This window comes from Leptonychotes weddellii, chromosome 15 (assembly GCF_054177405.1).
Source record: "Leptonychotes weddellii isolate Sample4059 chromosome 15, ASM5417740v2, whole genome shotgun sequence".
Taxonomy (NCBI): Eukaryota; Metazoa; Chordata; class Mammalia; order Carnivora; family Phocidae; genus Leptonychotes; species Leptonychotes weddellii.
The window spans coordinates 49,885,552-49,911,883 of NC_138383.1; the positions used below are offsets into that span (position 1 = coordinate 49,885,552).

The 26,332-nt window shown below is 57.4% G+C and overlaps 1 protein-coding gene across 1 annotated transcript; it reads right to left on the reverse strand.

The window, feature by feature from the left end:
* Window positions 1–2,789: 2,789 nt before the first annotated feature.
* Window positions 2,790–23,970, reverse strand: PELP1 (proline, glutamate and leucine rich protein 1). The gene is made up of 17 exons (XM_081805845.1): window positions 23,687–23,970; window positions 15,455–15,519; window positions 14,964–15,069; window positions 10,590–10,739; window positions 10,344–10,415; window positions 7,571–7,630; window positions 7,126–7,276; window positions 6,782–6,911; window positions 6,542–6,629; window positions 6,020–6,108; window positions 5,823–5,939; window positions 5,562–5,709; window positions 5,291–5,450; window positions 4,836–4,891; window positions 4,515–4,721; window positions 3,036–4,415; window positions 2,790–2,941 (listed from the first exon to the last, which is right to left on the reverse strand). Exons 1-17 carry the CDS (start codon window positions 23,933–23,935, stop codon window positions 2,849–2,851), a joined length of 3,321 nt encoding a protein of 1,106 aa, XP_081661971.1. The 5' UTR covers window positions 23,936–23,970; the 3' UTR covers window positions 2,790–2,848.
* Between the last annotated feature and the right edge of the window lie 2,362 nt (window positions 23,971–26,332).

Sequence of the window (26,332 nt, forward strand, 5' to 3'; positions counted from 1 at the left end):
GGCTCTTAACTCTAGGAAACAAATACGGTTGATGGAGGGGAGGGGGGTGGGGGGAGGGGGTAACTGGGTGACGGGCAGGAAGGAGGGCATGTGATGTAATGAGCACTGGGTGTTATATGCAACTGATGAATCACTGACCTCTATCCCTGAAACCAATAATACACTGTACGCTAACTACATTGAATTTAAGTTAAAAATCTGAAAAAAGCAGAAAACAAAACAAAAAATCTCTAGTACGTGGTCTGCCCAAAGCCTCCCCGCCCTCCCCACTCGCCACCCCCTCCTGCTCCCAGCCTTCCACCTGTCTGACCCCATCCCCTTTCTCCGCCCCACCAGCCCCCCTGCCTTCCTTCCACACCCCAAGAACGGTCCCGATTCAGGACATCTTTCCTGCTGTGCCAGAGGCGAGGAGACAGCCCCCCCCGCCAGCCCCGCACTGCCCTCCCGTCATCTCCTTCTGGCCCTTTATTCACCATCCTTCTCTGGGAGACCCCCTGGACTGTCCTACCTAAAACACACGAGCAATGTGTGCACATGTGCACAGACACGACGAGATCCCCCCCACCATCCTAAAATGCACGTACACACGCAGACGCGGACAGACGCCCCTTGACCATCCTAAACTCATGCACACACGCACACGCACACACGCACCCAAGCACGCATGCACATGCGCGCCCAGGTGCAGTAACACGGTGGGCACATGGGCGCTCTCTGTGGAAACCCTTCCACTTTCAGGATCTGAAAATTCTCATCTGATGTTGAAAACATGCCCCCACACCCCTATTCCCCCGTCCCCGCCGCGCACTCGGCACCCATTCGCACGCTGTGCCCGTCTGCTGCCTGCCCCCCACGCAGCGCCTGGACCCTCAGCCCCATGGGGGGGGTGGACTTCTGCCCTCCGTCCGGCTGATGAAACTGCCCTATCGCTATACTGACGTCAAACCCTCGTCTCGACATCGTGCCCTAACCATGCACACGACCGCGAGGGGAAACTGTGGCCGCCCCCGCCCTCTCTGTGCTCTCTCCAGAATCTCCCGTGATCTGGAAGCACTTCCAAAATACGAATTGAGAAGGCAGCGCCTGCTACGTAACTGGTACTCAGTGTCTGTTAATGAGCAGATCCCGCGACTCGGTGAAACGGCTTCATCCCCAGCGACAACGAAGCACCCTCTCGGAATACTGAAGGGAAGGCCGTACAGGTCTGCGTGTGCACACCCGCCCCAGAGCGCACACCTGCCCCTGTGCTCACACCCGGCCCCAGGCTCGCAGCCGTCCCCGCATGCATGCACATCCCCGTCCCCGCACGCACACATCCGCCCCCCCGAGCTGCTCCAGGCTGCATTCTGGGGGACTATGGCGGACAAGCAGGGACGAGAAGGTCTTGCAACCAAACTCCGGTCCCTGCTGAGTGCTGAACCACCTGAATGCTGAATGTATTATCTACGCAAAACACAACTTAATCACAAAATTTCTGTCCCATCCTCTTCCTCGGGGTCATTGTCAACTTTATCCACATACACTTTCCAGAATTCAGGTGCTTCCCATTTTTGAAAAATCACTCTTGCAGGATTCCTACACTTCCGTCCCTCCAGCGGTCCTTAAGCCACAAGTGGCCCTTTGCCCCTGAAACACCTCTTGAACTTGAATCAAAATAAAAACTAAAGACATTTCAAGAAGTAGGGAAATTTGAGTATCACAGTCTACATGCACTATTACGGAATTATTTTTCTCAGGTTTGATGGTATCGTGATTACGTAGAAAAACGTCCTTAATCTCAGGAAATAGCATTGAAGAATTCAGAGGAAAAGGGCCAGGTCTGCAACTGACTTTTACACGATCCCACGAAAAAAAGAAACACGTACAGATGTGAACGGGCTGATGATGGGCAGAGATGCACGCGCGCGTACAAACGTGCATCTGTACACGACACAGCCCCGTGGACATGAACACGAACACGGGAGAACGTTTGCAACCGGTGAGTCTACATGAAGGTCACCCTCCTCTTCCAGCCTTTCTGCAGGGGTGGAGTTTCTCAAGATACCAAGTTGGGGGGAAATTTGTTTAAACCCGAGTAAGTTGCCAAAAATTGGCTCCAATGTCACTGAAAGGGGCCCATCAGGATACCCGTTCCCCTTTCTGCAGTTCCAAGGCATTCGGCTCATGTTCACACCGCAGCGGACGGGTGTCCTGCCCGCTCCCGCGCACACGAGGGGCCCAACGAGGCCGAGGGTCAATGTGTTTACGGGGACGACACTGGCTGGGATGTGGCCACGGCTCCACGTGGGAGAGAGCGCGGGCGGGCTTCTCAAACTCCCACGGGGGGAGGATACGGGCACTAGGAAGGCCCAGGCCCGGAGCAGGGCTCACACCTCAAGGAGTCAAGGCCCAGACTCCTCCGTACCTTTCACGTTTCTCCACATCCCATCACGACCAGCCTGCGCTTTCGGGCCAAGGGAGACGGGTAATGTGTGTGTGTGTCCGTCCGTGTTCACCCACCTTCACTCGCTGGGGCACGCGGTGCTCTGACCTCCCACACATTCCCACAGCTGGATCCGGACAAGCAGCGCCGCGTCCTCACTCCTGGTCCTAACCACACGGGGAGCCCGGCACACGGCGCACCGCGAGCACGGAGGGCGAACAGTGGGAAAATCTGGCCCAGCCCGGCTGTCGGAGAGCACGGGACGCCACGCAGACACGTGGGGAGCGCTCTGGGTGCCTTGGAAAGCCCGGCAGGCGGCGGGGCTTCTGGCCTGGGACGCGGTGGTGCAAAAGGCTGGAGCGGCAGGTGATATCCCAGGACATAACTTTATTGGAAAGCAGGGGGCTGGGGGAGTGCAAGAGAGGACTAGGAATCAGGCTCTGGGGCCGGTGGTGGCTTCTCATCATCAGGGGGACAATCGATGAAGTCAGCCAGCATAGCAGCCGTGTCATCCTGCTCCTTCAGAGACAAAGACAGAAAACGAAACAGTCACACACACACGCGGGTCGGGCTGGGGACAGACACGGCGGCTGGGCACCCCCCGCCCACCCACCTTCTCCTGGAGGGCTGCTGACTCGGCCTCCGCCTCGGCCTCCCCGTCTTCTGCAGCAGGTGTCTCTGGGAGGGGCGGCACCCTGTCACCCCCACTCTCAGTCCCCTCCTCCAGCAGGGTCGGGGGAGCCAAGGGCTCCTCCTCCACAAGCTCCTGGGGGGGTGGCCCGGCTGGGGGGCTCCCTGTGGCCCGCGGCCCCTCCCCCTGGGAGGGCAGCACCTCGGGGGCCAGCGTGGGGGCGGCCTGGGCCCCCGGCTCCTCCTCGGCCCCCGGCTCCTCCACCTCCAGCAGCAGCCCGGGCTCCCCTTCGGGCTCGGGCTGCACCGTCGGGGACTGGGCAGGGGGCAGAGCCGGGGCCGGGCTCGGGGGCGCAGGCCCCCCTTCTTCTGCCGGCCCTCCTGCCGGGCCGAACTCGGCCTCCTCCAGCTCTTCCAACTCCTCCTCGTCCTCCTCATCCTCCTCCTCCTCCTCCTCCTCCAGCTCCCCTTCCTCTTCCTCAAACTCCTCCTCAAACTCTTCCTCCTCTTCTTCCTCCTCAAAATACTCCTCTTCATCCTCCTCTTCTTCTTCAAAATCTTCCTCCTCCTCCTCCTCCTCCTCTTCCTCCTCTTCTTCCTCCTCCTCTTCCTCCTCCTCCTCATCACTGCTGTTGATGTTAATAACCGTCAGGTCTTCCTCCAGGGTGGGCGGGCCTCCGCCCCCAGGAGTCCCTTCAGGGACCAGCTGGGGGGGTGGCAGCGCCACGGGGCCCGGCACAGGGGGGGGCGGCGGGGGTGGGAGAGGCCCCGGGGCCGCGGGAAGCTCTTCGGGCTCCTCCTTGGCTGGCACAGGAGGGGAGGCCGTGGGTGGCCCGGCTGGAGCCACAGGTGGGGGTGTGGTGCCCGAGGGAGGCGGGGGCGGCAGGGGCGGGAGCCCCTCGGGCACGATCACCACACTGTCATCTGAGTCGCTCTCCAAGGAGATCTCCACGTCGGACGCCTCCTCCTTATCGTAGTGGACGAAGGCCGGTCTGGGCACTCTGCCCCCAAAAGTTTCATCCGGGGGCAGAGCGGGCGGAGGGGTGCCACTAGGGGCGAGGACGGGGTCCTCATTTGAGCCTGCCCGGTGGTTCTCAGGGCCGGGAAGGAGCCGGGGGGGTACGGACACCAGGCCTGGCACAGAGAGGCCTAAGTGGTTGGCTGTGGCTGGAGGTCCCGGCCGCGCCGGGGGCAGGGGGCCCGCCGGGGGATGGAAGGGGGGGGCCCTGAATGGAGACGGGGCCTCAGGAGGGGGGACGGGGGCAGGCGTGGGGCAGGGGGGGCCGGCGGGCTGCAGGGGAGGAACCCGGGGGTGGGTCAGGGCAGCGCAGACCACCAGTGCTTCCGAGCAGAAGGACGACACCTGGGGAAGAGGCGGAGGGCGGCCGTGAGCCTCAGGCGCTGGGAGGGCGTGCCCAGGCTCACCCGAGAGGCAGGCGGGCGGGCCCCAGGGGGCAGCTACCTCGAGGCTGTCCTCCCGCTGGCCGAGGGAGAAGGCGTGCAGGGCGCAGGCGAGCGGGGGCGGGCAGCGGGGGGAGGGCGCCAGCAGCAGGGCCAGCAGCAGGCGGTACAGCTCCCGGCGGCAGCGGGAGCTGGTGTACGGGGAGCTGCCCAGGGTCTCGCCCCGCTGCAGCCCCATGACCAGGGGCACGACCAGGTCGTGCAGTCTCTGCAAAGAAGACGCGGCGCACTTGGAGGCGGCGCGAGGACCCCCGCCGCTCCTGCAGGGCCGGCCCCGGGGCCGAACGACCCTGCGCAAGCAGTGCCCCCCAGCTCCACTGACCCTGTGAGTCTCCTCCTTGATGAGGGGCCCGCACATGAGGACGGTCCGGCTGAGGCCTGCGGGAGGAGGCGGCGTCTCAGGGGCGGGCGGGCGGCGGCAGGGAGCACGCAGCCCACGCGGAGCGGGAACTCCGCCGCCGCCGCCGGGCTCCTCCACCCCGGCCGCGTGCGACGAGCGAGGAGACGCGCTGCACACGTGCGCCCACGGGTCCGGGGATGGCAGCGCACGAGCCCCGAGGGGACGGCCCCGAGCGCCGCGCGGGGAGAGCAGAAGCCCCACGGCGCAGCCACGACGCAGCCCCGCCGGAGCCGCAAGGGAACGCGGCAGGCGGAGCTGAACGGGAGCCTGCAGGGCCAGCGGGAGGGCCGGGAGCCCGATCTGGGGCAGGTCCCCTGTCCGTGACCCCCCCTGCCCCGCCCCCCCCGCCCGGGGCTGCAGGGCGCGGCCCCTCCCACCTCTCAGCGCGGCCGCGCACACGTCACTGTTGGCGTTGCTGTCCCCCTTCCGGTGGCTGGGCGGGGCCATGGCCTCCCCCAGATCCAGCTTCAGCTTCTTGGGAGCGCTGGGCTTCCCGCTCTGCAGCCCCCCGTCCGGGCTCCCCCGCGGGCTGCGCAGCTGGGGGAGGGGGAGACCTGGGTCACGGGCGGGCCGGCAGAGGCGGGCGGCAGCGGGAGGTGGCGTCTGGTGCCGCAGGCTCGCTCCGGCCAGGGCGGGTACCCCGCTCACCTTCAGAGCGTCCGCCGGCGGGGCGATGTCACTGAGCAGGTGGGAGAGCAGGGCCTCTCCCGAGGCGCCCCCCTGCAGCACTCCCGCCGAGGCCCCACACACCTGCACCCACAGCTCCAGCACGGCGTACACCTTGGTCCGCACGGTGCTGCGGGGGGGGGGGAAGCAGAGAGCAGCCCGTGAGGGGGGCGCTGCAGGCCGGGTCCTCCTCGGAGCCCCCAACCCACCCTCCGCGGTCTGTGCCCTCCCCTTCACAGTCACCTGTAAGGCCTCTCCTGGCCTGGAGAGAGGGTATCCCTACCCATGTTCCAGGCATTGAGGACCTGGGGAAGCAGGCGGCTGACCAGGCCCCCGAAGCGCAAGAGGCGGCCTCCACACCTGAGGGTGAAGACAGAAGAGTGACCTCCGTTCCCGGCCCATCCTCGTCCCTTCACTACACCCTGTCCCCTCCCGCTCACGCGAGGATGAGTGCGGAGAGCAGGTCCAAGGCGTCCAGGTGGATGGAGGGGAGAAGTAGCAGCCGCAGGGGACCGTCTCCAAGCAAGCTCTGCAGGAAAATACGGGAGGAGTAAGGGGGCGGCAGGAGGAAAAGGGAAACACGGAGACCCGTGCACACGCAGGAAGGAGCCTGCCCCCATGCCCAGCTGGCCCAACAAGACAGACCCCGTCCTCTAAAACAGACCAGTGAGAAAGGATGACGGGGAGCACGGCTGAACCTCTCAACGGTGACCCAGCGGAGCCCCGGGTTCGCCCTCCCCGGGGGAAGCATCTGCTGGACGGGTCCCGAAAACCGTGAGCGAATGCGCTCCGACGGGCATGTGTGTGGGGACAAGCACAGGGAGCGGCGGCATCCGGACGGGGGACGGGGCTGGCCGGACAGCCTCGGGGAGGACACTGCTGTGGGAGCGCCCCTCCCACGCTGCTCTCTCTCCGCCCGGGGCCCGAGGACGGGCTGCGGACAGAGCCCCAGCTCCACTCACGATGTTCTTCGCGCTGATGCTGAGCGTCCGGCAGATGACGTCCAGGATTTCCTGCACAGGGACGGACACGGGAGCCCCAAACTCAGAGCTAAAGAGGGGGAGAGCAGAGAGATCCTCAGCGCGGGCTCCTCAACATGACCCAGCCCCCCACCCCCTTCCCGATGAGGACGACACCCCGAGCTCAGCCCCCGCCCTGGCCACAGGCCCCCCCCCCGTGCCCTCCGGCACGCGCTCGCGCACCTGAGCATGAGCCCCAGACAGCGGGCCAGTCCACAGAAGCGCTGTCGGAGCCGGAGGAGGGCGTGCGCGTCCCCGTCCTCCGCGGGCGTGAGCAGCACCTCCACCCCGGGGCCCTCATACTGCACGGGGGCTGCACGGAAACACAAGGACTTCGCGCTCCCAGGCCCTTGGTCCGCCCCCTTCCTCCTCCCTTGTGGAAGGGGACGCAGGCTGCTGGGACATCCGCTGCCCGGCCTCCGCGGCCGCCCGCCCCTACCCGTCTCTGCGCCCTCGTAAGGGCCCCCAGCAGGCTGCGCAGGGAGGCCAGCACCCGCCCCCCGCTGCCCGCCCCCCGCTGCCCCTACCCGTCTCTGCGCCCTCGTACAGGGCCCCCAGCAGGCTGTGCAGGGAGGCCAGGAGACTACGCAACTCCTGCTGCCAGCTCTCCGTGTGCTTCAGGCCCTGGGAGAAGCCGGCCCCCAGCGACGGCAGCCGGGAGTAACACTCACAGGCCAGCTGCAGGAGGAAGGTCGGGAGGCAGGTCGGAAGCGGTCAGACGGGACTCCAGCCCAGCCCCAGAGCCCCCCAACCCCCACGTGCCAAGAAAGAGCTCAGAGGGGAGCAGAAAGGACATCGAGGCAGCGAGCCACAGACGGGAGCTGGAGGCAGAAGTCGCGCTGTGTGGATTGTGTGCAGGGAACGGGAGGGAAGAGGGAACGCAGTCCAACGGTGGGAACAGAGAGAAAAGCCGAAAGAACAGAAGCTCCAGCTCAGATCCCCAGGCTCACCACCTCCCTCTCTTCCCTTTACCTGCTGGAGCTGAGGGCTTAGGGCATCCACCCGGGACAGGAAAAACGAGGCCAGCTTGCCCTGGGTCAGAGGAAACAGGAAGAGGCTGGTAAGTCGGCTCCAAGGGCCAGAGACGCACACCCCCGTCCACTGCCAGGAAAACACAAGCGCAGGCTTTCTCCCTCCTGCGGACACGGGAGGCTCAGCACCAGGCTGGGCAGCAGACCCACTGAACATCAGCCCCCGTCCGCAGCTCGCTTCCCCGTTCGGCCCCAAAGACGCGGGGGGGAGGGGTCTGCAAAATGACAGCCCCCTCCCTCCCTCCCTCCCTGCAGCTGCGACGAGACGAAGGTCTGAGCCAGGAAGGGAGGCCCCAGGCAGGGGTTCGAGGGCAGGGCCAGGTCAGAGCAGCCTGTCCACGGGCAAACCCCGCCGGCCGCGGGAAAGCCACAGCCACCTGGGGCTGGAGTCAGAGGGGCCTGCGACCACGGCTGGGAAGAAAGATTTTCACCGTTGCACTGACCTGAAAGCTAACTACAAACATGGACAGAGAACCCCAGAGGCACCAGCAGCATCTCTTGCCTGCCGCCAGGAGAAACCGCGCGTTTTCGCTTCACATTATGATCAACAGGCGTCTTGAAACATCGGTCACGTGCGTCACTTGACTTGAAAGGTCTATGATCTTGTCGTCTGACGTGTTAACAACGAAACCCACGCTGCTCTATCACAATCGTTTAAAATACACATTTCAATCAGAATCCGCTTCCCTTGCGATTCCGTGTGCTTTAGGAATTTAAAAGCATCTCCAGGAAGCAGTCCGCAGCACAAACGAGGGCAAGAACACCGAAGTGGACACAGAGAAGGCGTGGAATGGGGCCCCAGCTCCGGGGGGAAGTGAGAAGGCGTCAGGAAGACCCGAGAAGGGAGCCGGGGGCACAAGAGGGGCGGGCGCTGGGAGGCAGGCCTGGCAGGGCTGAGAGGAAGGGCATCCACACGGTCGGACCAGAGGGGAGACCACCGCCAGGAGCACACAGAGGCCGTGGACCCCAGGCTGGGGAGGACAGACCCCGTGGGGGCGGGAGCGCCTCGTGCACAAGAGTGAACTTGCAGAGGGGCCGTCGGCTGAGGCATCAGGCACAGGGAGCGACTTCTGGGACGGAGGCCAAGCTTCCCAGCCTCCCCCATCTGCCCCGGGGCGGGAACGGCGTGAGGTTTCCCACATCACACTTCAGGACTCAGTGACCACCACGCAAGCGCTGTTCTCGCGATCCCGGGGCAGAAGGCCTAGAACCACTCCCCGTGGGACCTGGAGGGCACTTTCCCGCAATGCGGGAGGGTCCGAACATTTCAAACCAAGAACAGCGACCGCCCCCACGTCTCCTGATTCCCCTGCTTCCCCACGGACGACGTTTCCTAGACAGCAGCCGAAGGCCCGACCAGAGCGGCCCTGCCCTCTCGGCCCACTCCTGCTCACGGTCCCCCCCCACCAGACTGCGGCGCAGAGCGGGCTGAGGCCCACGGAAGGCTGCACCCGTGAGCACGATAAAGCTCAGCTTGCTGACACGGCCCTGACGACCCACAGGACACACCGAAGCAAGGGCTCACGCAGGACATTCCACCTGAAGAGCGGGCACGCGCGCGCACACAGCCCCAGGGCATGTCCCACATGTCCCAGTGCACGGAACCACTCGTCACCTTGGCGAGGAGAGGCAGAGCCCCTGCGGGGCTGACTGCACAGCCTCAGAACACCAGAGGGGCGGCATCCCGGACCGGGAGACCACCGCTGCCCTGGGAGCTTCCAGGGACGAGCCAGAGGACAGACAGACAATCCAGTGGCACGTATCCATTCCTCAGTCCCGGCTGCAAGGTCCTCCAAGTACAAACCGCCCCGGGAGCCTTGTAGATTCCTGCCCGACATGCCGGCAGCCGACGAAACCAAAACCCTCAGCAGAGGGCCGTTCTCCAGAGGACACTCTATTCTCAGCAAAATAAAGGCACACACGCCCTCTAACGACATATGAAGTCCTGTTAGCTCTGGAAAGGGCCCTCAAACTTCTGGCCCAAACTTCAGAAACTTACGGACGAATTCTCCACACTCACAGGGACCATGAAGAGACACCAGTGCAGGAAACATTGGACATCCCAGAGTCCCCGACTATTTGAATCCTGGCCGGGCAGTGACAGTTTCTCCCTGCGTCTCACAGGTGGGGGGCAGGGGGTGCAGGCAGACACAGATACACCCACTCGGAGCTGGACCAACAGAGCCCTGCAGTAACACCTCCCTCCTCTGACCAGAGCGGGCTCGGGCACAAAGACCCAGCCTGCATCATCCGAGCGGTTCATTTACAGAGCATTTTAGAAGAAAGGCAGAGTTGACGGAACTCAGTAAAACTTTCGTTAGAAAAACAAAACAAAAAAACCCTCGTACGGGTCATGACGGAGAGAGTTTAGTCCGGAATACGCGTTAATACAGGGAAGAAGTAAGTCCGAAAGGCTTCCTGGAGGAAACAGCAAGAGCTGTAGGCACCAAGTGAAAGAGGATCGGAGGAAAACGGGCAGGGCAGAAAGGGGAAGGAGTCCCGGCTTCGGCAGCAGACCCGGGTTCCGATCTTTACCGATCTCAGGCAAGTTGGTTTATCTGTGAGCAGGAAGGGCTACGAGGTGGCGCGGTCCCATCTGCGGAGTCAGGTGACCGTGCGCTCAGCGGACAGGGGCTCAGAATCCTCCGCTGCGGGGTCTGAGCTAAGACAGCGAGGGTTACGCGGGTGGAAGAGGACTGTGGGTGCATACTTACTTTGAGAGACCCACAGGCCCGAGGAAAGTAGGTCATGCAGGCCTTCATTCCCTCCAGCGCTGAGAGCTCACACTGTGGGCAAAAGAGAAAGTCAGGCCGAGGCGCAGAGCCCAAAGCCCCCAGCCCCCCGGCGCAGGCCACCACCCCTCACACACCGTCCTTGGCTCTCCCTCCCTCCCCTCCCCGCTCCCCCCTGCTCCCTGCACTGTAACCCGCTGGAGGGTGGGGGGCCGGGAGGGCTCTCACCTCCGGCCTGAGGCCCAGCAGGGAGGTGAGGAGGCCGGGGAGGTGGTTCATGGAGATGTCCCGGAAGAGCGTGGGCAGCTGGGCCGCGTAGCGGAGCAGGTCCCTCAGGACGGCCACAGCCAGCTCCATCGTGGGGGGCGGGTCCTGGGACTAACGGAAACGACACCCATGCGCCTGAGCTCGCCGTCGCGGTCGCCAAGAGGCAGGGCGGCACGGGAGGCAGGACACACAGGGCTGCTGAGAAACACCAGTTACGTCACCGTTGCCCCGAACCCACTAGGGACACGGGGAACCCCAACGTGGCGTGTTTGTCTACAGAAAGGATGCGGGTCTGCACTTTAGTATCACGGGCATCTGGGGCCTTGAAATGTGTTCCGAGAGGAAAGAAACAAAGCCAGGCCTTACAGATCTGACTAATGGGAAGATGTCGAGTTTCTGGCTCCCCCGACTGCGCTTCCCTGCTGGGAATGGAGGAGAGCACTTCTCGCCCTGAGGACAGCCTCAGCCACAACAAAACCGCCCCGTGTCGCCAAGCGGGCTTCGGCCTGGCTCATACCTGTCCTGGACTCGTGGAGAAAGAAACAGTCTGGATTTAGGACTTCCCTGGAAAATTAACACGTACTACGGGAAAGAGAGTCGGCACCTGTCTCCCACTAGACCCGAGGCCGCAGGTACAAGATGAGTAGGAACACTTAGCAAGAAAGTAAGAACGGGGGCGGGGAGGGGGCAACTGGGTGCTGGGCGTGGAGGAGGGCACGTGATGTGATCAGCACTGGGTGTTACGTGCAGCTGATGAACTGCTGAACGCTCCATCTGGAACTCACGATGTACTATATGTTGACTAATCGAATTTAAATTAGAAAAATAAAAAATAAATTAAAAAAATAAGAATGGAGGGCCCTCCAACACTGCCCAGTATCCCCCCTGCATTTCGGTCCCGTTAACCAGCCCCTCCACTCACACCTTCTCCCCCCGCTGCGACCTTCACAGAAGCGCAGGGACGGGCAGGAGTCCCCGGCCAAGCCTGACACCGCCCCCTCCGTTCTCACCACCCTCCCTCCATCCTGTCACCCAGCGCCTGTCCCGCACGTCCAGCTAGCCCCTCAGAGTCCTCCGCACGCAAGCGCCCCCTCCGTAAACACCCTTCCCGAGCCCCGCCCCCTGTGAGGCCCAACATCTGGATTGTCCGGCTTCCCCACTTCCGTTCATTCTCCCGAGCTCCGCCTTCTCCCAACCCTTGAGCTGCTAAATCTGAAACAGGATTCCATCCGCACCTCGCTCCACCTCCGAGCGGCAGAAACAGACGGGTCCCGCCTCTTGCCTCCGCGCACCCACCCCACAGCCCTGCTACCCCGTCTGCGGCGCATCCTCTCTCAGCTCCCCCTCCCCTACCTGGCCGTGTAAGGGGGCGTGTCGGCACATCCGGTCCACGTTAGTACCCGCGCTGCCACCCCTCCCCTCTGGGCCTGGCCGTCGGGTGCTCTGAAATCCGGAGTCATCCTGGACACGCCTGTCCCACCATCGGGACCTGCCCACTTCGCCTCTAACCCTCTCCTGAACTCAATCAACTTCTCCTCATTTCTGCCTCCAATCTGGCTTTCTAGTCCTTTCTCCACACAGCGGCCAAGGTAGTACTTTCAAACGAAAATCTGATCACGTCACCACCACCACCTCCTCCTCCTCCTCACCCCTACTCAAAACGTTCCATGAGGGACGCCTGGGTGGCTCAGTCGGTTGAGCGTCTGCCTTCAGCTCAGGTCATGATCCCGGGGTCCTGGGATCGAGCCCCGCATCGGGCTCCCCCTGCTCAGTGGGGAGTCTGCTTCTCCCTCTCCCTCTGCCTGCCCCTCCACCTTCTTGTGCTCTCTCTCTCTAATAAATAAAATCTTAAAAAAAAAGACACACCTCCCACGAATTCCAAGTGTTCTAAGAATAAAAACCAAGCTCCCTAACATGCCCAGGCCACCACATGTGGTTTGGTCCCCACTCCAATCACATTTCTCTCCCCCCTACTCCAGTCACATTTCATCGACCCCACTCAGCCACACCAGCTTGCTTATAATTCTCCAAATGGGCCAAACTCCTCCTCTCTCAGGGCTTTTGCACACTTCCAACACGTTCTTAGCCCAATCGGCTCGGAAAGGCCTTCCCTGGACCAGCGGCCCAGAGCGGTCCAGTCTGACTCGGGTTCTCTGGTATGTCTTCTCAGGGAACTGCGCTCTTTACCCCCACGGCACCTGCTGCGGTGCCACTTCAACCCGCTGCGCCTCCTTCTTCTGTTTGTAAGCAGGCTCCACGCCCGACCTGAGCTGGAAAATCACCACCTGAGGTTGAGAGTTACCGACAAAGCCGGCCAGGCGCCCCACCGTACGCTTATTCTAGTGAAGTCTCTTCTGCTAGAAACGGGATCGGCAAACGGTACAGTCTGTGGGTGCCTGTTTTTGTATGGCCCACAAACTAGAAATGAGTTTTACATTTTTAAAGGGCTAGAAAAGAAAAAAAGAAACAAAATGCAACAGAAACCATATGCGGTTTGCAAAGCCGAAAACATTTCCTATCTGTATCCCGGAGCAGAACACGGAGAACCCTCAAGCCTGAAACTAAGATAACATTGCACGGCCAGCTGCACTTTAACAATAAAAATTTTCCTAAAGAAAAGTTTGGCCAAAGATAGGATAGAAAACTACCTTCAGATTATTTTGTTGCAGGGGAAATAAAAGGAGTCACATGGTCAGCAGCATGATTTAGAGAATTTCTGAATAGACAGAATTCTGAGTATGTTGAGGTGTTCAGCACCTACCTAGTATAACTATCTGAAAAAGTTTCCAGGAGTTTAAAAACTCAGAGGCTGATTAAAACTGAATGAGATCTGAACACTGCCACATACGTTTACAACTATGTAAATAAAGAACAATAAATTGCAAGAGCAATATAGAGAATTAAAATGTTCTGATTGCAGGTGAAAATTAAAACAGAAAAACTACAACAGAGTAACTATGGAAGAAAAACATCTTTCACTCCGATACGTGGATTTATGGATTTCTACGATGGGCTGCCACATAAGTACTATTTATTTATTTTTGTCAAAGATTTTATTTATTTGACAGAGAAAGACACAGCGAGAGAGGGAACACAAGCAGGGGGAGTGGGAGAGGGAGAAGCAGGCTTCCCGCCGAGCAGGGAGCCCAATGTGGGGCTCGATCCCAGGACCCTGAGACACTGAGACACTAAAGACCATGAGACCATGACCCGAGCCGAAGGCAGACACTTAATCAACGGAGCCACCCAGGCACCCTATCCTCACATCTTTTAATATCTTTGGTTGATGATTACATCTTAAACTTTTAGGGTAGATATGATTATATAAATGCTTCCAAAGTGTTTGACAGCCAAAGCCTCTCTGAGCTCCAGACCTTCCTTTCTTGTCTTCAGGAACCCAAAATGATGATCTCCCTTGTCCCAAGTCGGCACCTCCTCCAGCGTTTCCCACCCCTTTCTTTCTTTCTTTTTTTTTAAGATTTTATTTATTTATTTGACAGAGAGAGACACAGCGAGAGAGGGAACACAACCAGGGGGAGTGGGAGAGGGAGAAGCAGGCCTTCCGCCGAGCAGGGAGCCCGATGCGGGGCTCGATCGCAGGACCCTGGGACCATGACGTGAGCCGAAGGCAGACGCTTAACGACTGAGCCACCCAGGTGCCCATAAGTACAATTTATTGATCTGCTCCAAATACATCCTCTGAAAATGTGAATACCAGCTACTGGAATGAACCATTAGGAGATGGTTTACATGGTGTATTTCCTGAATAAAATTGTTTTTTTTTTTTAATTTACTATCTGTAAACATTTACTTCATGGGAAATTCTCCAACCCCCCGCGCTGGACTCCGAGCCCACGCCAGTGGGGTCCAGGGTCACCTGACCACTGTCCCCCCAGAGCTTAGCACTCAGCCCCCTGTGCTCAGAATGTGCTTGCTGAAGAGCTACGTGGGGAGATCATCAAAGCATGTAAGAGCTGAAAAATCTGAAAATGTTAAAAGAGAAAGAAGGGAGCAGAAAAAAAAAAAAACAATAAATAAAAATAAAATACCTGGAGAAAGGAACTTTCGAGATGTTGCATGTTAGAAAAGCTAGCGAGGAAGTGAAATCGGTCAGTGGTTGCAGTATGTGAAAGATCAAATGAATTAAAATTACCCCCTGGATAAAAACATCAAAAAGTTTACAGCCGTGTTTGAAGCTCACGCTCTGCTCCCTGCTGTCAGGGCGCTGCCTCGGTCCTCAGGACTCGGTGTCCAGGCCGGGGACGTGCGCGGGCCGGGGACATGTGCGGCCGGGGCCTGAGGCATGGCGGCGGGGCTGGGGGTAAGAACCCTTACCTGCAGGACCTGCTGAATGCTCCGGAGCCAGGACACGCAGTGCTGCTGGAACATCTCCGTGGGGCTCTCCCCCACCAGCAGGGACAGCAGACACAGGCCCTCAAACCTGACAAGGAAGCATCCAGTGACGATCCGCAGCGGCTGCCATGCTCCCGAGAACGCTGGTCACCGCGCTGGGACGCTCACGGGGCCAGAGCAGACGCCACCTCCAGACCCTCGGTGCTTTCTAACTCCCGAAATGCCTGGAGGGCTCGGGGTGAGGTGTGGGCAGCAAGGAAGCAAGGACCAGAGCTGATCCCAGGTGGGACAACCCGGAGGCCGGAACAGGCGGGGCTCACCCCAGGGGGGCCCAGGAAAAGAAGGAAACGCTCCACCCTCTCAATGGAGAAGTCTCTTTGAGCCCACGGGGTGGTGACAATGGATGGACAGACAAATGGACAGCCCGCTTAAGGAAACATCCCCCTGGAGAAAAAAGAGGCTTAAAGACTCACCGGGTTTTGATGGAACCGAGCCGTGCATTACTGAGACCCACCAACGCCCCGACGGCTGACAGGTTCTGGGGGAGCAAACAGGGAAGCGAGTCAGGATTAGGACGCTAACGACAGGGGAGCGCTTCTCTGGCCCTTCCCTGCCCTCACCTACGAAGCCGCTCCTGACGTCATACCTCCTCTGAGCCCGAGGCCCCATTTTCAGCAGCTGACACACAGAAGCCTGTGCCTCGGGCCTTCCTCCAGGCCCGTCCTGCCTCACCCCTTCTCCCACCTCCCACCCAGCAGGTTAGCGCCCCGCAGGACAGCCCAACTCAGCCCAGCAATGCGCCTCCCTCAGCTCGGTGTCCCTGGACGGCGCCCAGCGCAGATCCCACACACGCCTGCTGGGTGGACCTCGTCTGTTACCCTCTTCCTTCACCCCAAGCCCTCCTCGTCCCGTTCCCGGCTCCCCGAAAGCCGTTAACCAATGTCAACACACACCCAGTCAGCCAGAGCCTCCTTCCCTCACATTCCAGGGGCCGAGATAGGTTTCCTCCGCAGCCCTCCCCCCAAAAGGCCACGCTCCTCTCGTGGCCCCTGGACCTCCCTAACCGGGCTCATCACTCATTCTCCTGACAGACACGTGGAGTCAGATGAAGGAATCCAGAGCCGGACAAAATAAACAAGGTCACTCCTCTCATGAGGGGTAATGTTTATTCACTTATTCAGTCAGTGTTTAGTCAACGTCGACCTCACCTGGGACATTGCTGTAGGTGCCGGGGAGCTTGTATTCCAGGTAGAGGAGGCAGAAAATAAACAAACGACCAAACACGAAACAGTGTGTGGGATGCGCTAAGTGCCGTGGGGCGGAATACAGCAGACTCAGGAAGGAGCGAGGGCCTGGCGCAGGGGAGGGAGATCGTGTTTCACGCGGAGCAGGCACAGGAACCCTCCCTAAAGACGCCATTTGAGCAAAGTGGAAGCAAGACGCATTCCTATCCGCATACCCTGCTGACGGGGTCGTAAGATGGTGCAGCCACTTTGGAACATTCTGGCAGCTACTCCGAAGGTCACACAGCACACGACCCAGCACTTCCACGCCCGGGGACACGCCCAAGAGACCGGAGAACCTAGTTCTCACCAGAACTTGCACGAGAAGCTCACAGCATCACCCCCAACAGCCCAAAAGTAGAAACAATCCACCAAGTGGTGAATTAATGACAGAATGTGGCGTATCCACGACAGAAGAGCTGTGGCCATTAAAAAAAAAAATGAAGTTCTGAGACACAGATAAACGTTAAAAACATGATGCTACATGAAAGACGCCAGACCGAAAAGCCACATGTTGTAGAATTTATTTATATGAAACGGTTGAGGTAGCCACACCCAGAGACAAAAAGTAGAGTGGCTGCGGGGAAACGGGCAGTGACCCCCACGGGGCACAGGGCTTCCTTCTGGATGGATGACATGTTCTAAACCCGATCAGGGTGAGCACGCCCGGCCGGCGCAGGCGGGGAGCACTCGACCCTTGATCTCGGGGCTGTGAATTCGAGCCCCACGTGGGGTCTAGAGATTACTCAAAAAATAAAATCTATAAAAATAATAACAATAAAAATGAATAAATGAAATTGATCATGGTGATGGTTGCTACAGAAGAGCAAGGAGGCGAACTGCGGCGAGGGAAGAGCGAGCAAGAGGCAGAGGTCATCAGAGTGGAAAGTCCTGGGGGCAGGGCAGAGGTCTCAGGGTCGTGCAGGCAACGGGGGATCTGTACTCTGAATAAGCTAAAGGCCACGGCGGGGCGGGGGCGGGGGAAGGGGGGGGCGGGCACAGTGATATTATCTAACCTAAATGTATTTTTTCAAATACATCCACAACACTTGAGTCGCTTGCTGGGAGGCAGATGCAGACGGGAGGAGGTTGTGGTGAAGATCCAGGGGAGACGTGACACCCCTCAACCAGCGCAGTGATGCTGGGGACACGGAGTGTCAAACTCTGGATCTCTTCTGAAGGTAGAGCCAACAGGACAGGGTAACAAACTGGACATGGGGGAATACAGAGAAGAGGCAAAGACGATTTCAAGATTTTTAGCTTGAGCAACTGGGCAGATGGAGTGGTGGGTTCCTAAAAGGGGGACTCTGCAGGAGGCACGGGCTGTGGGGGAGAATCAGAAGTCCGGGCTCAGATACGAGAAATCTGGGACACCCACCTAACAACAGCTCGGACGTGCCAAACAGGTGCATGGCGGGCGGGGCTGGATGAGGAGCGATCTCAGCTGGAGCATGAATTTGGAACTTTGGCCGTGGATGGGGTCAGCTCACCCAGGGAGAGTGTGAAAGAGAGGAAAGTGGTAGGAGCACGGGGCTCTTGGGCAAACACTCAGAGGCCGGAAGGAAGGAGGAACCAGTGAAGGCAGAAAGGACGGACGGGAACGGTGACCGGAGACTCAGGACAGTGGTGTCCCAGACGCTGAGAGAAGTTTCAAGAAGGAAGGAGGGACCAACTGTAGGAAATGCTGCAGACCCTGGTGGTCTCGGGCGGTCTTCGAGAACTGCCACGTGATTGGGTAAAGGGGTGATTCAGCAAAAGGTTAGGCTGGGAGCCTCAACAGAAGGAGTTGTAGGGGACGGCCACTGTGGGAATGATTCGTTCAGGGCAGAATCTTCCACGGATGAAACACGAGAGCGGAAGGTTGACAAGACACAAGACATTGCTATACTCTCCCCACAGGACACTTCTTACAGAAAGAGAAACCACGAATGGGGCGCCTGGGTGGCTCAGTTGGTTAAGCGACTGCCTTCGGCTCAGGTCATGATCCTGGAGTCCCTGGATCGAGTCCCGCATCGGGCTCCCTGCTCGGCGGAGAGTCTGCTTCTCCCTCTGACCCTTCCCCCTCTCATGTGCTCTCTCTCTCTCTCTCATTCTGTCTCAAATAAATAAATAAATAAATAAAATCTTTAAAAAAAAAAAAAAAAGAAAGAGAAACCACGACTTCACAGTGAAGAAACCTGGCAAATGCCACCTTAACCCAGTGATCGAAGACGACACACCAGTAACCGGAGAACCCGTGAGCACCACCCCCCCCCCGCGCTGACGCACCAAAAACACCTTGCTGCAGCACTCCTGCCAAAAATACAACCTGCGTCAACCACCAGGACACTGCCCTGAGCCCGCACTCGGGGAGAGCCTGAAAAATACTTATCCTCTCCCTCTTCGGAAACGTCACGCTCTTCAGACAAAGCCCGAGGAGCAGCTTCGGTTTAAGAACGCCAGAGACAGGGACTCCTGCACCGAGCCCTGTACCCCATTCTCCTCCTTTGGCTAAAAGACACCTTCAGGACAACGGACAAAACTGAAGGAAAATCTGTGGATTAGGTAACTTGTCGTATCAGTGTGGATTTTCTGGCTTTGATGGTGGAAGTGTGGTTAAGGCACATCCTTTCTAAGGCAGAACAACCTTAGAGATGAAAGGGCACTACGCCTGCAACTTACTCTTACAAGGACCCAGAAAAAATGTGCAGAAGATGATAAAACAAACATGCATTTAAAATGCTGACATTTGGAGCACCCCGGGTGGCTCAGCTGGTTAAGTGATCGACTCTGGGTTTCAGCTCAGGTCATGATCTCAGGGCCATGATGTCATCAGGCTCTGCACTCAGCGGGGAGTCTGCTTGTCCCTCTCCCTCCCTCGCCCTCTAAAATACGTAAATAAATCTTTAAAAAATAAATAAATAAAATAAGATGTTGATATTTGGGGCATCTGGGTGAAGGGTATACGGGAATTCTTCTAATTATTCTTTCAAATTTTCCACAAACTTTGTCATTTCAAAGCAATGTTATTAAAAAGAAGAAGAAGAAGAAGAAGAATGGGAGAATCGGAGACAGCAAGTACAACAATTCTTTTGAGGAGTCTTGCCATGAAGAGAAATGGGGCAGGAGACGGCGGGGTTGGGGGGTGGGGGAGGGGGGTGTTAAAAGCAGCTCTGAGCGGCGCGCTGACAAAATGCTCCAACAGAGGGAAGATCATCCTGATGAAGTGGGGGGACAGGGGCTAGATCTCATGCACAGAGGGCTGGCCTGAAACAGGGGCATGGACCAGCTCACCCCTCGCCGTGGGAGGGAAGGCAGAACGTATGGACACAGGTGCAGTGAAGCCGGCAGATAACCCACGGGACTGCCCATCCGACTGCCTCTACCTTCTCAGTGAAACGGGAAGCAAGTCATCAACTAAGAAGGAGTCAGAAGTTGTCTAGGATGGGACGCCTGGGTGGCTCAGTCGGTTAAGCGTCTGCCTTCGGCTCAGGTCATGGTCCCGGGGTCCTGGGATCGAGCCCCGCGTCGGGCTCCCTGCTCGGCGGGGAGCCTGCTTCTCCCTCTGCCTCTGTCTCTAAATAAAATCTTTAAAAAAAAAAAAAAAGTTGTCTAGAAAAGCGGAAATGCAGCAGGACTGCTGGGCAACACCACGGTCCACTGGAGGTGACGATGGCCGTGCGTGCTAAGTGAGACCAGTCAGCAAGGAGACCGGTTCTTCTGCAGTCACAGTAAATTCACCACAGCCATGGCACGTACAACCAAGGGAGAGGGGCAGCACAGGGATCATAATGGAATGCAAACTGGGTAAGAAGGGAAAAGAGAACGTGACAGGCAATACACAGGTTAATTTTCAAATGCTGATAAATGCTAGGAAGAAAACAGAATAGGACAGTGTGGCAGAGAATGCCCAGAATGGGACGGACTGGGACGGGGTGGTCAGGAAAGACTCCTGTGAACAGGAGCACAGAGGCTGAGACTTAAGTGAGTTCACCCTCCCATGAGTTTCCCGAGTTTCCCAGCGAAGTGCCAAGGAGCTGGTGAGCAATGTCCTCAGCATACTCTAGAAACGAGGTTAGCCTGGGCAGCTGGAGTACGGTCCAGAAGTTGTACGAGATGAGGTCTGGAGGTTAGCAGAGGACACACGAGGCAGGGCCTCCCATGCAATGATAAATTACTGTGTGGTTCTGAGCAGGAGAATGTTGTCATCTTATTGATATGAATACATGTTTTTTAAAGTAGGCTCCATGCCCAACATGGGGCTTGAACTAACAACCCTGAGATCAAAAGTTGCATGCTCTACGGACTGAGCCAATCAGCGCCCCTTTTATGGATATTTTTAAACAGATCACTGGCTACCGACTGGGGAATGGAACAGGACAAAGCCCTGGGGATAAAGACAGAGTAAGACAATCCATCCTTCTAAGAACGTGCAGTTATAGGGGAAATGAGATGTGGGATGTGCTTTAAAATGCTGGGGGAGGGGGCAGAGTTGGGAGGATGGGCATGAAACCATGTTGGTAAGAAGTTCATTGTTAAATTTGGGTGACGGGGAAAGCATAAGGTGGGATGGTTTAAAATACTATTTTTTTTTTTTTGAAGATTTTATTTATTTATAGAGAGAGCACAAGCAGGGGAGAAGCAGACTTCCTGTGGAGCAGGGAGCCCGATACGGGATTCGATCCCAGGACCCTGGGATCATGACCTGAGCTGAAGGCAGACACTTCACTGACTGAGTCACCCAGGCGTCCCTCAAAATACTATTTTCTCTACTTTTGTGTAATCTGAATTAAGTTCCATCTTTTTTAATTACACATAAAAACAAAGCAAATCAAAGCCTAGCTGTTTGGTGTGAAGGAAGAAGGTTGTATATACACATGAAACGAATAAATACATCATTTCAATACGTTGCAGGAAAGACAGCTAAGGTTTCCCAAAGGCAATGAGAAGCACAGAACTGAGAAGATTTTTGTGGGGAGCAGGGAAGCAGCACAGAGAGGGACCCCAAGCAGAGAACTGTTAAGTGCAAAGGCCCGAAGCCAGGAAAGCCCAGCTAGTGATGGATTTTAAAGCACAGCAAACGGGATCAGAATTTTACTTGAGGAAGCTCACTCCAGCTGCCGTGCAAGAAATGGATGAAATGCCACAAGACTGAGGCAAGAAGACAAGTCAGGAGACTTGCTATAAGCCACACCAGAAACTGTGAACGGATCCAGTCTCACTGTGCAACTACGAGTTCACAGTACCTACAGGAAAGCAAGTTGTGATTCAGCCTAAACAGATGGCCCAATCAATGGATCTCTGTCCTTCCAATAAGCTCCAAGCCTATTTACTTACTTTCTCATCTCAATTAGACTAGAAATTCTCCTAGGGAAAAGACTATGCCTATGTGTCCACCCAGAAACAAGAAACAGTAGCTAACGCATAACAGATACTCGGTAGTGTTTGAATGAAAACATGGGGAAGCAAAGCAAACCCTCCAGGTGGCGGCACCGCAAACCCTGTGAACCGAGAATCCAATACGAAAGACGAAAGACGTTAGCAAGAAAAAAGGCAGGATATGCCCAAAAATGTGGCACTGGCAATATTAAAGGGGGAGTCTAGGTTCCCACATCACCTTTAGCTTTGCTCTAAATTCTACTAGGCTTTAGACACTTGCGGAAAACAAGCAAGACGTTGCGTTCGTGAGCTTGCCTTGAGGGGGGGCGGGGAAAGCTTGGGACGATGAAAGAAAGCACACGTGTACAGACAGAAGAGACAGTATTTCAGAAATACTTAAACCCACGTGAATTAGAAGACGGAGATCGAGAGGAGAAAACGCGTAATCAGTTCCCACTCCCCAAAGTGGGCTGAGACAGCAGAGGTACGGACCCGGCAGCCTCCACAGTGAGGAGTAATGTCAGTATCAGCGATAAGACCGTCCCTGACGAATCTGGGGCTAAGCTCAGAGAACCACCCAAGGTTGTTGACAACCCTCTTCCTGGAAGGAAGCATAGCGCTGGGAAGGTCCCAGTAACAAACACGGGACAAAGAAGACCTCATGTATATGGATCTTGAGGGGTGGCTAAAATTGGGGGGGGGGGCGGCTAGGAGAGGACGGAGGGCAGGGGCTTTTAAAGGAGCACCTACCCTCAGACATCACGTTGGACACACTATGCCTTCTTACAATCAGTGCTTTCACCTGGGCGAGAGGACACGGTTCAAGCTAGGACCAGGGCAATGGGAAGGATATGGAAAGGAGTGGACAGATCTGAAAGCTACTTAGATAATAAAATCAGGGGCGCCTGGGTGGCTCAGTCGTTGAGCGTCTGCCTTCGGCTCAGGTCACGATCCCAGGGTGCTGGGATCGAGCCCCGCATCAGGCTCCCTGCCCCTCGGGAAGCCTGCTTCTCCCTCTCCCACTCCCCCTGCTTGTGTTCCCTCTCTCGCTGTGTCTCTCTCTGTCAAATAAATAAATAAAATCTTTAAATTAAAAAAAAGATAGAATCGGGGTGCCTGGGTGGCTCAGTCGTTAAGCGTCTGCCTTCGGCTCAGGTCACGATCCCAGGGTCCTGGGATCGAGCCCCGCGTCGGGCTCCCTGCCCCTCGGGAAGCCTGCTTCTCCCTCTCGCACTCCCCCTGCTTGTGTTCCCTCTCTCTCTGTGTCTCTCTCTGTCAAATAAATAAATAAAATCTTTAAATTAAAAAAAAGATAAAATCAACAGGACTGCATCATGAGAGAGGTATGGGAGTAAGAACGTGTTTAGGATGACATCTGGGCTTCTAGTTTGCGGAACTGAATGGATGTTAGTACACAATCCTAAGGACCCCTTCTAAGCCAGTCTACAAAGCTCTGCCTGACCTCTGCGTTGGCCCCCCATCAGCCTCACTGCGCCCACCGTCTTCCCCACCACCTCTGAGCCCCCCACACGACGCCCCTCTTTTCACTTCCTTCCTACCACAGGACTTTCCCATTCTCTCTCCCTAGCCAACCCTCTACCCATCCGGGGAGGTGGGGGTCTCAGCTTAAACTCCAGCGCCTCAGGAAAATCTCTGCCATCCTCCAGGTCAGCTTGGAGGTCCCTACTACACGGTTCTCACAGTGATTCACGACACTGTGTTCACCGCCACCGCAGCTGTGAGCGGAGCGCCCGGGGCTCAGCCGCAGTAAGAGCTCGGTCAGGATTCGTCGTCTCCATCCGTTCCCTCCGTCCGGACCATCCCAAAACCAGACACGCGAGGGAGCGGGGAGACGGTGCATCCAGTCGGCGGCGGGGCCTGCCGAGCGACCACCAACAGCCCAACGGCGGAGCAGAGGCCCTTCCTGTCTCTCCGGGGTTTCCGCCGCGCGCACTCCCGCGGGCTCCGGCAGGGGCCCTCCCAGCCCCCCCCGCCCGCCGCGCCCGCCGCGCCCCCAGCTCCCCAGCTCCCCACCGGGGCCGCGGGCGCGCGGGCCGCACTCACCTGGGCCCCGCCCACCGTCCCATGCAGCCGCAGGAGGCACATGAGCCCGGGCAAGTGCGGGGCCGAGCGCACCGGGGGATGCACGGGCGCCACGGCGCTCCCCGCGCGCGGCTGCAGCAACCCGGACACGCTCTCTAGCAGCAGCAGGCGGAGGCGCGGGCCCGAGCCCACCGCCGACAGACCCCCGGCCCCGCCGGGCACCCCGGCCGCGGAGCCCGCCGAGGGCCCGCTCAGAACGGCTGCCGCCATCTTCGCCCGGGCTCCGGTGGTGGCGTGGCGCGATGACGCAAACGCACCGCGACGGGCGCCTGGTGGGGAGGGGGCGTGAGGAGGGGGCCGCGGCCCTGCGCACTGGGCGGCCGGGGGGTAGGGCTCTGCGCGCCCCGCGCCAGGGAGCATGCGCAGGCGGGGCGGGCGGGCCACGTGGGCCGGACAAAAGGCGCGGGCGGCCCCGGGGCTGAGCCGAGCCGCGCGGGGCCCGGGACGCCCGGCCGTGTGCGCAGTGACGGCCACGGACAGGCCGCCGTCCGCGCGCCCCGCGAAACAAGTTCCAAGAGCACCGGCCTCTGCCCCCGAACCCCCCGCCCAGTGCAGCGCCCGCTTTCCGACACCGCTCCGTGCACGGTCACGCAAACACGAGGTCCGTCTTGCGGGAGCAGCGGCTGCACCCGGCCTGTCCCACGAGGTGTCCCTCGTGGCCGCTTTACGCTGCTTTCCCAAGCTGCAGCCCGCAGTGGAGTGGGTGCGCCATGATTTAATTCTGCTGCGTCCCTGCAGCCGCTCCGCTTTCTCCCGCGTACACTGAACGCTCGAACGCTTCTCTCTGCGTGCTTTTCGTGCACGAGGGTGATCTAATACTTTGAAGGAAAGTCAAGGCTGAGGGTCGCCTTTATTCCCCTCTTCCTGCCCCTCTGTCTAATGCGTCTTCAAGTCCAGTTCATTAACCCGGAACGGCTGGTTTTTTCTCTTGTTTCTCCATCCCCGGGCCCCTCTGGTCCCAGCCACCATTCTCATCTGGCCTCTTACAAAGGCCTCTTACTGGCTCCCCTCTTGGCCCTGTGTGGTCCCTTCTCCGCAGAGCAACCAGAGTGGTCTTTTTCAAGTCTTAAGTCAGTCCTTGTCACCCTCTGCTTAAAGCCCTTCAATGGCTTCCAGATAGGTGACTGGCTCCTAGAATCCATATGATCCGACCTCCACACATACCACAGGTACCCTTAGTCTCCCTGTCTTTTCCTATCCTTGAGCCAGACTGGCCTTCTTTCTACCCTCCAGCAAGCCCACTCCCACCACATGCTGCTGCTTCTGCGTGGAGAAATTTTTCTTTCAATCTCTGATACCCTCTTGCCATCCTCAAAGAGGGCTTCTTTTTTAAGTAGCCCCCACTCCAAACCCCTTCACCCTTTACCACATCACCCTGCCAATTTTTTTTTAAATAACTCATAACACTATCTCAAATGTATTTCTTTCTTTCTTTCTTTTTTTTTTAAAGATTTTATTCATTTGAGGGGCACCTGGGTGGCTCACTCGTTAAGTGTCTGCCTTCGGCTCAGGTCATAATCCTGGGGTCCTGGGATCGAGCCCCACGTCGGGCTCTCTGCTCCACGGGAAGCCTGCTTCTCCCTCTCTCTCTCCCTCTGCCTCTCCCCCTGCTCATGCTCCCTCTCTCTGTATCTCTGTGTCTCAGATGAATAAATAAAATCTTTAAAAAATAAAAATAGAAATAAAATACATGAGAGGGGTCTTCTCTTCCTCACTGTGTTAGTCTTATCACCTAGAATAGTGCCCGGCACATAAAAAGGGCTCAACAAATATTTGTTGAGTGAATAAATGAGAGTTGGATGAAAGAAAAAGCCTACTTTTAATTTTGACAGGAACTGGCAAAATGCCATCTAGAAAGGTTGCCTTGACTTAACACCCCTGCCCATCCTATGAAATAGTGCTTTATGCAAAATCCCGATACTAGGTTTATTAGTGGGTAGGAACTCTTCGTAGATGTGGGGAGTTATTCTCCATTGTTACGTGTTGCAGGGTCACAAGAGGCTTCTTCCAATTTGTCATTTTATTTATTTTAATCTCTTAGTCTTCTTGAGGTAGGGTGTTTCGATAAAGGCCACGGACTCTGAACTGGACTGCTGGGTTCGGACACCAGCTTTGCCTCTTGCTAGTTGTATGAACCTGCAAGTCACTTAACTGTGCCTTCACTTCCTCATTTGTAAAGCGGGGATAATTATAAAACCTTAATGCATAGAGCTGTATTAAATGAATTGATATTTGTAAAGTGCTTGGAACAATGTCTGGCACGTGGTTAATACTATAAAGTGTTAGGTGGTATTATTTATAGCCCTGGGGTTTGATGTCTTGTGAGGCTTTTCCTAACTTCCAAGGTTATAAAAATATTTTCCTGTTTTTCTCCTAATACTTTTATAGTTTTAATTCCATGCATTTAGATCTTTAACCCATCCGGAATTTATTTTAAGGTGTGAGATGGAGAGCTATCACTTTTTTTCTCCCAAATGAAGAGCCAACTGTCTCAACCCAGTTTAGTGACTATGCCATTCTTTCTCCATTGACTTGAAACGCTACCATGTGAGTCTGTATCTGGATCCCATATTCTCTTTCACTGCTCTGTTTCATATTATTGCACCA

Bases quoted from the DNA above. Each gene is read 5' to 3' on its own strand.
- PELP1 (XM_081805845.1), bottom strand. From the start codon at position 23,935: ATGGCGGCAGCCGTTCTGAGCGGGCCCTCGGCGGGCTCCGCGGCCGGG. The intron at 15,520-23,686 runs GTGAGTGCGGCC...TTGCTCCCCCAG, and splicing joins GGACGGTGGGCGGGGCCCAG to AACCTGTCAGCCGTCGGGGC. The intron at 10,740-14,963 runs GTAAGGGTTCTT...CGTTTCCGTTAG, and splicing joins GCATTCAGCAGGTCCTGCAG to TCCCAGGACCCGCCCCCCAC.